The 12,905-nt window shown below is 31.1% G+C and overlaps 1 protein-coding gene across 1 annotated transcript; it reads left to right on the forward strand.

Annotated features, from left to right (window-relative positions):
- The first annotated feature begins 6,009 nt into the window (after nt 1–6,009).
- Nucleotides 6,010–6,901, forward strand: LOC112692878. The gene has a single exon (XM_025567694.1). The coding sequence runs from the start codon at nt 6,125–6,127 to the stop codon at nt 6,875–6,877; it is 753 nt and encodes a 250-aa protein (XP_025423479.1). The 5' UTR covers nt 6,010–6,124; the 3' UTR covers nt 6,878–6,901.
- The last annotated feature ends 6,004 nt before the right edge of the window (nt 6,902–12,905 follow it).

Consider the following 12,905-nt stretch of genomic DNA (forward strand, 5'->3'; position numbering starts at 1 on the left):
ACTATTTAAGAACCGGAACCGAATTTTGTAATTTTCAAAGAACCGGAACCAGAACCGGTAAAAATATCAAGGTTCCAGTCACTGATTTGAACACAATCTGAATTACATCGGGTCACCGATGAAAATACCTAACTTTTTTATTAATTGCAGTGCTCTGGTCCAACCGGATCGAATTAATTGTATTGTAATATTAAACATTTGGAATAACAATTTGGTAATGAAAATATAGTATCAATTACAAATTGCGTTGACTGGAACAGAAAAATCAGACCGGATACGAATAAATATATATGTATATATGAACTGAGCGTTGCGCAACCTTCTCGCTTCACTTGCCTCGATCGACCCCATTGTAATACTGTTACTAATTTAAATTTTAGACAGACGATAAATTAAACGTATTCGTAGAACGACGGTACGGATTAGAACTCAGGTTTACATCAAGAATGTATAATATATAGTCCGTATTTAGTTTGATAAAAATAAAAAAAATAAAAAAAAATGGTTATTCTCGCTATACGAGTCTCTTGGACGTTTTCCCTTTTGCTTTTTTTTTTTTTTTCAATAGCGACCCGGTTCAAATGGAAAGAACAATTAATATTGAGTTCGCAATGCGTATAAGGGTGCAACGTGAAATTTTTCGGGTTATTTTTTCTTTTCATTCGCAAAAAGTGTTTTTCGGAAACATGTAAAATCATTGTGAAACACATAAAAAATATCTTCGACAAAATACAAAATTTCAATTGCAATAGTTGTGCAATAACTGTGTAGGGGTAGGTACGTACGTCAAAATGTAAAAAAAAAAAAAAAAACATCTTAACGGCAACGCTGATAAATTCAAGCAAAATAATTTCTTGTACTTTCTCTACAAAAAACTAGCCCTAAATTTATACTGTTCTAACAGACTTGCGTTCATATAGGAGAAGAAATGTTGTCCATGAAATTATAACGTGAACTCATCGTAAATCTGTGTCTTTAAAAATATATAAAGACCAATACTCGTATATCTTTTGACCAGTTTTTGGATTTACATAGATAACACTCATATTTTATCTTATATGAGTATTTTACTAATATAGGTATCGAATATCGTGAGGAATTTGAAATAATTTTATAACGCATTAATAAACAACAATAACACATCACCGTACTCAGGAATCGCGTCTAAATCGATTCAGACTGTTGCTTTGGCGGTAAGCAATTATTATTCATTTTTTCTTGTCTCCGATTATTATTTTTACGGGTCCCACCCGGTGCATATTGAAATATCACAAATAGAACTAGACTTAGCGTATCAAGTTATTCTATCTGCAGTAATTCGATTTTGATTGCTTTGAGAATGCGTATATGCAAAACTATTGGTGTTTATTCGTCTGTTGCGCTGAAATTTATACCTCTAGTTTTGCTGAGCCGTAACATTGTGACGTACATTATGAATCTTTGGTATCTTTTTTTTTTAGTAATTCTACCTCTTAATGATGATTTCTATTTGATGCAATCAATCCACATTTTCAATTGCGTACAATTAATTTATAATCTCCATTTTTTCGATAAACATAACCAATGTATTCGATTAAAAAATTATTTTTTTCAGTATTTATTCAATAATTACAATCATATTATGTTAATTAGATCATTATTCGTCGTCATTCGGTTAATACGTTTTAAAATCCATATGCTCATATACTGTTATAGGTATCGATCTTGAAAAGGATTTTTATAATTTTTGATGCATACTTTTAAACGAACTTTTTTTTTTTTTATTTCAAAGCTTTACGATTGTTGTCATTCCCTGCCAGCTATTCTTTGCAGTGTTGTTTTATTCATTTGTTCTGTAACGTTTAGGATTTAATTAGTACACCTTATGCAGTACAAAGATAATGTCAGTGGACGCCCTTAGATCAGCGGCTCCGAACCGAATGAGCGGTTCACGTAAAAATAGTGGTAATTAGACATTTTATAGATCAAGACATTTGCCTATTAAGTTTTCATTGTTATCACGTTCAATAACATACGGATTTTTTGATATTAATGATTTTTTTATATTTTTATATTTTTTTGATATTGTTCGTTTAGTACAGCATCAACCGTCAAACTATTCATAACTATATTTAATAAAATATAAACGATAACTGCACTTATTCAATTTAACTGTTGTGAATTAAAATCGTTCATCTTATGATAATTTATTTTTATGTAGTTTTAATAAGAAAAGCTTGATTTTTTACACGTGTAAGAATACGTATGTTTTTTTATGAAAAATTATATTAAAAGTTTCAAAATCTGCGATAAAAAAAATGTTGGAAACCGTATTGAACGTAAACAGTATGGATTTTTTTGAATCACGAACAAGTTGTTTAATGTGTACGAACGTTAATTGCAATCAACGCTATTAATATTCTTGATTCCTTTTGATAGCAATAGGTTTTTCAATAAAAATCCGTCGTCCGTTCCGTTAGTTTTTATAATAACCTCCTGGAATAATGGTGCTAGGGGTGAAACACAACGCTATAATTATTTATACTTTCTCGGCATGATATAATTTATTATCTGACGCTGTCAAATTATAGGTCCATTCTTTTGTTACGGATAACTACGAAAATTACTGATCAACTGTCCATTTTTCCCCTTTTATTAATTATTATCCTATACGAAATCCTGGTGATTTCTTCTATTCTAGACTACACCTGATTAAGTTTCAGAGCGATTCCCATGCAATAGGAGATGACAGTCATAGGAGAGAAAAAATCTAAAACGAAAACCTGACGAGTTCGTGGCTCGGACGGCCGGTATACATTCGCATCGTCATCCGTCTTGTTTCGAATTCGTTTTTTTAACAGCAAACTGGTAGGTTTTGCATCGATTAAAATGTTTATATAAATTTCTATTATTTTCTGGCATATTTATACGTGTATATAAATATATATTTTTTCTCGTGTGTATGTATATATAAACTTCTATCGACTTGGTACATTTCAAAAAGATTATGTAGGCGAACCAACGGTCGCTCTTAAAAATAACCATTTGTTATGCTCATTACCTTTGCCACGTTTCTCAGAGTTGGCAATAAGTAGCGTTTTATAGTTTTCGGCGGTCGGAAGCCAAAATCCTCTTAGTCAGAATGGCGGTGAAATCGCAATTAATTAATTTTTTTCTTTCCCCTTTGTTAATTTTGTTTCGAAAACTTTCACATCTTAAGCCAACTGTCCTCGTCATAACACGCACACACACACAGAATAAAATAATATGATTCCGTGCACCTTTGGCGGTGTTGCTACTATTTTTTTATTTTTATTTTTTTTTCGTCACGCTATAAGCATGCGTAATATAATACGATGTTTCGGGGATGAACAACGCGTCTCTGCTCAAATATTGGTTACAATACCGTCATCGCAACACGTACGCATAACATTATTATTTTTATTATTGTTTTGCGCACACAGTCGAGAACACAGTCGTCCCTGCGAACCCCGTCGAACGGTGACCGTTTGATTTTCGAATGCGTTTCGTTCGAACACGCGTTCGATGATAAATATGTTAATCTCGCGACGAATCCAATAAAGAATACAAAATACGAGCCATGCATTTAGTACCCGGTCCGTCGCCGTCGCTCTTCCTCCATTTAGATAAACCAAGATTTAAAATCAAATGAAATAACTGCTGAAGTAGACAATGGAAAAAAGGAATTCACCTGAAACGCATTTCATTCGGAACACAAATTCGTTCTTGGACTTTTATTTTTTGGCTTATTTTTTTCACTCTCTTTCCACGTGCTTCTATTCTTTCTTCCTTTCGTTTTTCCGCGCGCCGTCGCGTGAACAGTGTTCTATATTCCGTTAGAACGTCATCCACGTTTGTTGTACATTTCCCAAATATATTTTATATTGTGTTCGACGCATAATTATGGTAAACACCCGGCAGCAACGAGGAGCACGCACGCGCGATGCATCGATACACAATATACATACAATATCGGGTCACGATCGTTTCGAAACATTGATTTCACGGCCTGCGACGCGCTCCGGAAGAAGGATATCGTTTCGAAAACTCCTTCGGAACCAGTTTCGCGACCTGACCGTCATTTTCCCAGTTCGCGAACGCCCAGGCCATCCGTTTCCTATCGCGATCGATCGGGTCGAAGACCGAAACGGCGTTCCTACGCGTAATCGGACTCTGGACCATGGGCGCAACTAGAGTTCAAATGTTGTGGATGCTAAATATGCTGAAAATAAAATAAAATTATGTTTAAGTGTAATTATTATAGATTATATGGTTGTGAAAAAAAAAAAAAAAAAACAGGAATGCTGCATTTGAACTCAGGGTTGTTAAAACCCTGTTGCGCCCCTCCTAGTTGCGCCTACGCTCCGGACTGACCGAGAGGCATATCTTACACTTCGTTGGGCATTTCTTCGCCGTGCCGTTATTTTGTCCACGGTTTTTCCGCTCGCCGATCCTCTTTCGGGCGAAACGCGTTTTACCCGAACGGAAAAGAAACAATAGGCAAGGGAGTGAAAAAAAAAAGAAAAATAGAAAACTGCACGCACTTCGTTTTGCGAGTCCACCAGAAAGATACAGATTTATACTGCAACACGCGAGTGTATCATTTAGAGAAAATCGCGCACTTATAGTCGTTCGGAACATGCACGCGCCGCTGCACACGGTTTCGGAATACACATCGGAGCTTCCCGGTTCACTCCGCTAAACCAGTGCTTTGTTTTAATCATTTCGGGAATCGGATCTCCTCCCGAATGCTTTTTCGATGGACAGTCGTAAACTGTGTGCTGAAATATTATCGTTTGCTGCGCTAGACGTTTATTGAACAGCAAACACTACATGATTAAAAACAAATATACGAGAATAACAACGTCGTTTCGAAAATTGTCTGATGTATTTAAATGTTTGAGAAATATTTTATCCATTAAAGTTAAAACAACAGTTAATAAATATCTAGTGAAATAAATAGTGCCTCGAGGTATTGCGTTTTGGGGTAACGCTTTTCATACTCGAATTAAAAAATTACATAGTACATTAAATTGTCTTGCAAAATATATATTCGATAAATGAGAGCTTCCCTAAGCCTTTTTAACTGATAATTTATATAATCAATGTAAAATTTTAAATTTACGTCACTTCGTACAATGCATATGTTTTCCTGTTGTTTTGATTTGTTAAAAATATTAATGTTAATGTTAATTAAATTTGGAACTGTATTCTGACAATCGGATCCATATTTTGTATTTACTGATTTTTGTATTATACATAAAATATATATTCATTATTTGGTTTTTTGATTTTAAACAAGTGAAAATAAAACTTATGTCTTTTGATTTAAACGAGATTTGCGTATAATTCATATGTTATATGATAACAAATTTTTTAAGTAACATTATAAATTATTTATAATTATTCTTAACCTTAACAATGTTAGTTAATTATATATATTATGTAAATATAATTTTCTTTTCTTATTATATCCTTTTATATTTATAAAATATTTTGTAAATCTATGATATCTTACTTCCTGCACAGCCATGGCTTGGAGGTGATCCAACTGAAATCTGTTTTTGTTATTTTATGCTTGTTAATATACTTGTTTTAAAATTAATAAATAATATAAATTATTATAATTATAAAACTGGATTAGATTTTTTTGAGGGTTTCGGTTAACACGGGCTAAAACCGAATTTTATTTTTTTTTCTCGTGATAAGGTACAACATAATGTTGTTAAGCAGGAATGATCCAAATAATTTTCTTTATAGCCCCAGAACTATTTCTTCTACGGGAAATACAAATACCAATTTTTTTGTTTTTAGCTAAATTAATTTCATAATATAAGAATTACATAATTTTTAATCTTAACTGTCTAGTCATAGACTCGTATATGATTGTATTAATAGTATAAAATTTAGTTTACAAATACATAAAACTGTTGATTTTCAAATTTGATTTTAAAGCTTTATCTAGATATAGCTCAACAAAAAAAGACCTATTCAATAAACACAGTCGTAATTCGACCTTTGACGGTGCGTGTCGTGTTAATCTTTTTCTTCGTTCTACTCGTTTTTGTTACGTTATCGTTATATTTTTCTTATTAATTTTATATTCCTACCTGCGTGTTGTAATATGAATACTACAGATGAAAATGCCTCAAATACTGCAGAAAATACTTCTACTATCAATGATAAATTGGACAAATTATTTAAAGTTGTAAATGACATGAAATCTACTCAAAGCAAACTAATTACTTCATTCAATGCTTACCGTGATGAGAAGAAAAACCACGACAAAAAATTCACTGATATTGAAGGTAAATTAGATATTATTACCAAGCATTTCAATGACTTGCTTAATGAGAACAAAGCTCTTAAAAATCAAATTGAAATTATTAGTTCTAAGTTGGTTGTACTTGAAGCACGAAACTCTACTCCACCGTCAGTCAATCATGAAGAAATCTTATCTGAAATTATAGACCGCCAAGCTAGAAGCCGTAATTTAATTTTATTTAACGTTCATGAAAACACAACTGATTCTCTAAACGAAATTCAAGTAGTTTCTGAGTTATTCCGTCAAATTGGTGTTACCACTGTTCCATTAAATGTTCTCCGTCTTGGTAAAATTTCTAATAATGCTCGGCCTATCCGTGTTACACTACCAAATCAACATGATATTTTTAACGTATTAAAAAACAAATTTAAGTTACGTCAATCTGAAAATTTAAAACACATCAGTATATCTACAGATCGATCTTTAGGGCAACGTAAATATTTCAAAGTTGTGTTAGATGAGCTTAACACCAGAAAAGCTGCTGGTGAAAATGATATATTTATCAAATTCAATAATAACATTCCGTTCATTTCAAAAAACTGCCGAAACTAAGACCAAGTTCCTACAATCTCAAGTTTTACTATCAAAATATTCGTGGCATAAACACTAAACTTGATGTTTTTAATAGAAATATTGCTCTGGTGGACTATGACATCATAATACTAACAGAAACCTGGCTTCATAATGAGGTCAATGACATTGAACTTGGTATTATCCCAAAATACACAGTTTTTCGTTGCGACCGTGATAGTGTCATGGGCTGCATTATCAGAGGAGGTGGTGTGTTAATTGCGATCAAGAATCACCTTCAATGTAATCGTATTCCACTTCAAAACAACAACATCGAGCAATTATTTATCAAACTTTCTATGGGTTCTTTCACTCTATTAATTGGATCGGTATATATTCCTCCTAATTCAAGTGTTGATATTTATAATGACCATACTGATACTGTAAGCAATTTGTTAAATCTTTCGCATTACTCAAATGTTATTCTATTGGGTGACTATAATCTACCGGGTATTCACTGGTCGTTATTAAATAATAAAATTGTCCCTAATGTTTCTCAATTTAATAATTTAATTGCCAATAACCTGGCTAATTTCTCTTACCTTAATCTTAATCAGTTCAATCTTGTTAAAAATCGATCAGATTCAATTCTCGACTTAGTTTTATCTAACGCTCATAATTTAGTAGTTCGTAACGAGCCATTTTCTTTGTTACCGATAGATTATATGTATCACCCTGCATTAACTGTCACACTCCCAACCAATGTAAATCTAGAATCATTAAGTTATAATGAAATTGTATATGATTTTTTCAACTGTAATTATAATGTTATACGTTCATCATTAGCGATTATAGATTGGTCTCAAGTTTTTGATAAATTGTGCATAAACAATGCAGTTGATATTTTCTATACAATTATATTTAAAATAATTGATGAAAATTGTCTTAAAAAAAAACTTTTCACTTCTAAACATCCCACTTGGTTTAGTCCTGTACTGAGGGACTTGGTTTTTAAAAAAAAAATAGCACACAAATTATATAAAACATCTCCTACACAATTAAATTATAATATATTCTCTGCACTTAGATCTAAATGTAGGGCCCAATCTAAAATTGATTATAATAAATACATTTCAGAAACTGAAAATTCTTTATTATCTTGTCCCAAAAAAATTTTGGCGATTTATTAAATCCAAACGCTCTTCTCAGTCTTTTCCTACCTCAATGTTTTATTTAAATCAGTCTATTAATGGAGGTGATGAAATAGTTGACTGCTTTTCTAAGCATTTTTCTAGTGTTTATGTCAACTCAATTACACCACCGTTAATCAATCACTCATCATCTGATTCTACCACCAATTACTCCAATCTTAATTTATTTTCGTGTGTCTTAAATCTTACTGATGTTCTCCAGGAGTTAGATACGTTGAGTTCAAAAACTAATCCTGGCATTGACATGATTCCGAGTATTTTCTTTTCTAATTGTAAATTTGTATTAAGTGTCCCTTTATTATACCTTTATAATTTGTCATTATCAACGGGTTGTTTTCCTTCCGCTTGGAAATCAAGTTTTATTACACCTATTTTTAAAGGCAATGATGTTACTAATATAATAAATTATAGGCCTATCTCATTAATTTCAATTATACCTAAGATTTTCGAGTCAATGATTTCAAAAAAGATTACACCACTTCTCTTACCTTTAATAAGTTTGGATCAACATGGTTTTATTAAAGATAGATCAACAGCCACAAATCAGTTAATTTTTCAGAAATTTATACTTGATGCCTTTTCTCAAGGTTTTCAAGTTGATGTTATTTTTACAGATTTCTCTAAAGCCTTTGATAAAGTCGATCACCAAATTCTTATCTCTAAACTCCGTACTATTGGTATGAATGACCCCTTTCTTTCTTGGATTTATTCTTATATTTCCGATAGAAAACAAATAGTCAAGTGTAAAAACTTTAAATCGATTCCTTTTACTGTATCATCTGGTGTTCCTCAAGGTTCTCACCTTGCTCCAATTCTATTTCTATTATTTATAAATGATTTAAATTTGTTTTATTCTAGAAAATTACTATTCGCCGACGATATGAAATTGTTCCGTCTCATAAAAAACAGTAATGATACATCTTTATTACAAGATGATTTAAGTTTTTTAGCTAATTGGTGTGATATTAATAAATTACCTTTAAACTTCGAAAAATGCAAAGTTATGTCCTTCACGCGATCTCGTAATCCAATTCTTCACACTTATAGTTTACGTAACCACCATTTACATCGTGTAAATGAATTTTGTGATCTTGGTGTCATATTCGAGTCTAATTTAACCTTTAATCACCACATTCAACATATTATCAATAAATCATCTTCGATATTAGGCTTTATTACGAGAAACTGTAAAGACTTCAATAACCATAACACATTAAAAATTCTATTTATGTCCTTAGTTAGATCTAAGCTTGAATATAATTCAACAGTTTGGTCTCCTTATTTAAACACGCAAATTCAATGCATTGAGAATGTCCAAAATCGCTTTCTCCGTTTTATGTCCTATAAATGTAATATTATACGTGTACCTCACTCATCTTATCAACCTTTGTTGAACACATTTAACATCCAGAGCTTAGCAAACAGAAGAAAGGTAAATGATCTATTATTTTTGTTCAAACTGCTAAACGGTTTTTTCTTCTGTCCGGAGCTATTAAGTTTTTTAAATTTTTCTGTTCCTCAAGTCAGAACTAGATCATCAATCATAAGTACTTTTTATATAAATAATCACAAAACTAATTATGCGTTATCCGCTCCTATAAATAGAATGATGGCTATCGCTAATGATGAACAAATTGATTTTTTTAATTTCAGTCCAAATTCTGTCGATTTTTTCAATAGTTTTGTAAGAAAAAAAATTGTTTAGATTTATTTCTGATATTAATTTTTGAGTTGTACTGTATTGAGTTTTCGTATTTTAAGTATTTTGTCCAATTGTTATTTTTACTATATTTCTGTGTTTTTTGTATTATTAGAATATTAAGTATCTTAGTTATTCATTAATTTATTTTTTCAAATGTTATTTACCTATCAAATGTTTTACCATACCTATATGTATTATGTACTAATTTCAATCCTTATGTAATTGGGTTATTACCCGTAAATAAATAAATAAAAAAACAAAAAACAGACTACTTCTTCTATATAGGATTCACATTAAACGATAAAATTTTTAATGAGTGTTAAGCGGTTGTTGTGTAAATAAAAACTTTATTCAATACCACTAGAAAGTTTTATTTAAGTAAAGGCCCACCCAATCGATACGTCACTGATACACGTCAATGGTTAAAGACGTGGAGAAGATTAAGGAAAACCAATCAAAATAATAATAAATCAGTGATATAGGTACTCAAGTTTTTTCACATAAACAAGTGTCCATATCGATTATCTAACAATAATAAATGATAAAAAGGTTATTCGTTCAACATGTTATCGCATAAAACATTGGAGGTAACACAATATATTATACGGTACTATAAAAAAATCTGTGTGAATACGTGAATAATCCTGTATATATTTATGTATATATGTATATCCTATACGTGAATCCCATTCGGCTTTATATGATAAACCATGATAGATATGGAAATGGCCAATTAACTCGTCTTGATTTTATTGAAAAGCTATTGTTCAAGTTTCCACTAATCTTATAATTTTTTTAGATCTCAATTAAATTTTTAATTTTTTAATATAATTATGTTCATAATTCGATGTAACCTAATTTACATAATTCTAAAATCGCATAAAAACGACAAGAAACAATATTTTAACTTACCGTTAGCAATAATTTGTTATCGACAGTTCTATGTATCCGTGGAAAATATGAAGGAAATTAATATTTTTACTTTGTGGCGCAATTCGTGTAAATAAATAATTGAAACCCAGGGACGCTATTCGTGTTGTAAAAAGGAATTCGAGACGCGATTTGTGTGCACCAGCTATGGTTTATTTACGTCTAAGCAAATATATAGGTTTTTTTTATGTATATATATATATATGTATAACAATAATAATCGTATAATTACGCGGTTTTTTTTTTTTTTGATTACATAATATCCCGCTTGATCCGTAAACAAGAGTGTTATTTAATGCTTCACTTTTAAGCTAGTCGGTACCTGAGTAAACATGAAAAAATCGCGTCGCGCATGCGCAAAGTTCCACACGAAACTATATTAATGAAAAAGCCAATCACGCGTAAAATCAAAACAAACTTAAAAATAAAAAATTTACGTGATCCATTACATCATACCATATGATTTTTCGTGTTTTTAATTAGTTATTTTTTTTTAAATTTTGTAAATATTTGTTAAAATAATTTAAAAATCTAGCAATATATCTACACAACTACTGATATATGTGGTACCAACGTTGAAAATTGTAAATTTGTATACTTATACATAAGTTTGGTTGAATAAAATCATTAAATCAGGAAAACTTGTTGACGATAATAATAAAAAAAAAAAATTATAAAAAGACGATCATCAATTCGATTGGATAACTCCGATTGATTTTTTTCTACACTAGGATTAAAAACGTACTACGCATTCACTCGGAGATGGTTCTGACGGATATTTTTTAGACAAACGACAAATTTTAATCAACTGCTTTAATCAACTTGCTTGCTGCAGTGCGACAACGATTATAATACATTGCGCACGGCGTATTGTGACGTAATCAGTGTGTATACTAAACATATATTTTATACGTCCGCTGTTGACGGTCGGCCGGTATGGTTTAGCAGGAAAGGAATGAAAACAGAAAAGTTGAGCATAATAAATAATTCACTTCACTGGACTCGAAACGGCGAAGGAATATCAATGTTTCACATGCCGATACGAAGAGATTTATACGACGGTTAAAAGCAAAGGATTAGAAACATTTTTTTTTTTTTTTTTGTTTTTCGTTTTTGTAAAAACACCTAGTACAAAAATGATACAATAGAAAGACGGATGTCGATAATTTATCATAAAAATAAACATATATACGAGTTGATAGCACATGAGTGTGGATGATGATAAATGATAAATATAATCGTAATAAATGGATAATAAAAATATATTGTGTGAAAAAAGTCATTAGCATATAAAATATTCGTCTTAATTTCAACCGTATATGCTTGTCTTGGGGAATTGGAGAGTTTGGCGACGTCGTTTCGACGATGAACCATTTTGGCGATATGCCATTTCGACGATTTAAAGATTCAGCAATTCGACAAATTAGTCGTATATCAAAATAGATCTTGAATCGTCGAATATTATCGATTATTAAAAAAATGATTATTGTATGTTTGAACTTTTGACTTTTAAACTTTTCATTTAAAAATCATGTACAAAATAAATATCAAGACCAACAATGATAAATACGAGATATTTTTTTATACGATGGTCTCATGTATGTTTTGGATAAACTTAATGCTGACGGTACTCGACGATTTTGGCTATGCCAACATGTCCAGTTCGTTTACACACGGGTATTGATGACTTTTGGATAAAGTTATAATTTATAATAACATGTCACCGAAACGGCATCGTCGAAATAGCAACGCCGAAATGTCCAAGACCCTCATCTTGAATACGGATTTTGCTAGATGTCCTTCGATCATAGAACAACATTATTGTACTAAGTTTTATTTTTATACTGACCGATTAACAATATTAGTATTTTTATCGAATAGCCTATTAACTATTGCAGTGAAACTATTCATGTTATTCTTCAAACCATGAACGGTATCAAAATTTAACTGTATGAGTAATTAAAAAATCGGTATAATCGAAAAGAAATTGACAAAACATAACGTGACCGGTAATTTTGAATTACACTTTAATAATAACCTATTAACTAAGATGTTGTAATCGAGTGTATTAAATACTAGTAGTATATATGATTATAAATAGCTATTATCCTATCCTTACTTCTACCATTAACTAAAGCCTATAGATTATTATTATTGTTGAGATATCCCCGGGTAGTTTTATATATATATATAGATAATATTACCAAGGTTACCTAGATTATGTCTG

The sequence above is a fragment of the Sipha flava genome, unplaced genomic scaffold (genome assembly GCF_003268045.1).
Source record: "Sipha flava isolate LNK unplaced genomic scaffold, YSA_version1 77_pilon_pilon, whole genome shotgun sequence".
Lineage (NCBI taxonomy): Eukaryota > Metazoa > Arthropoda > Insecta > Hemiptera > Aphididae > Sipha > Sipha flava.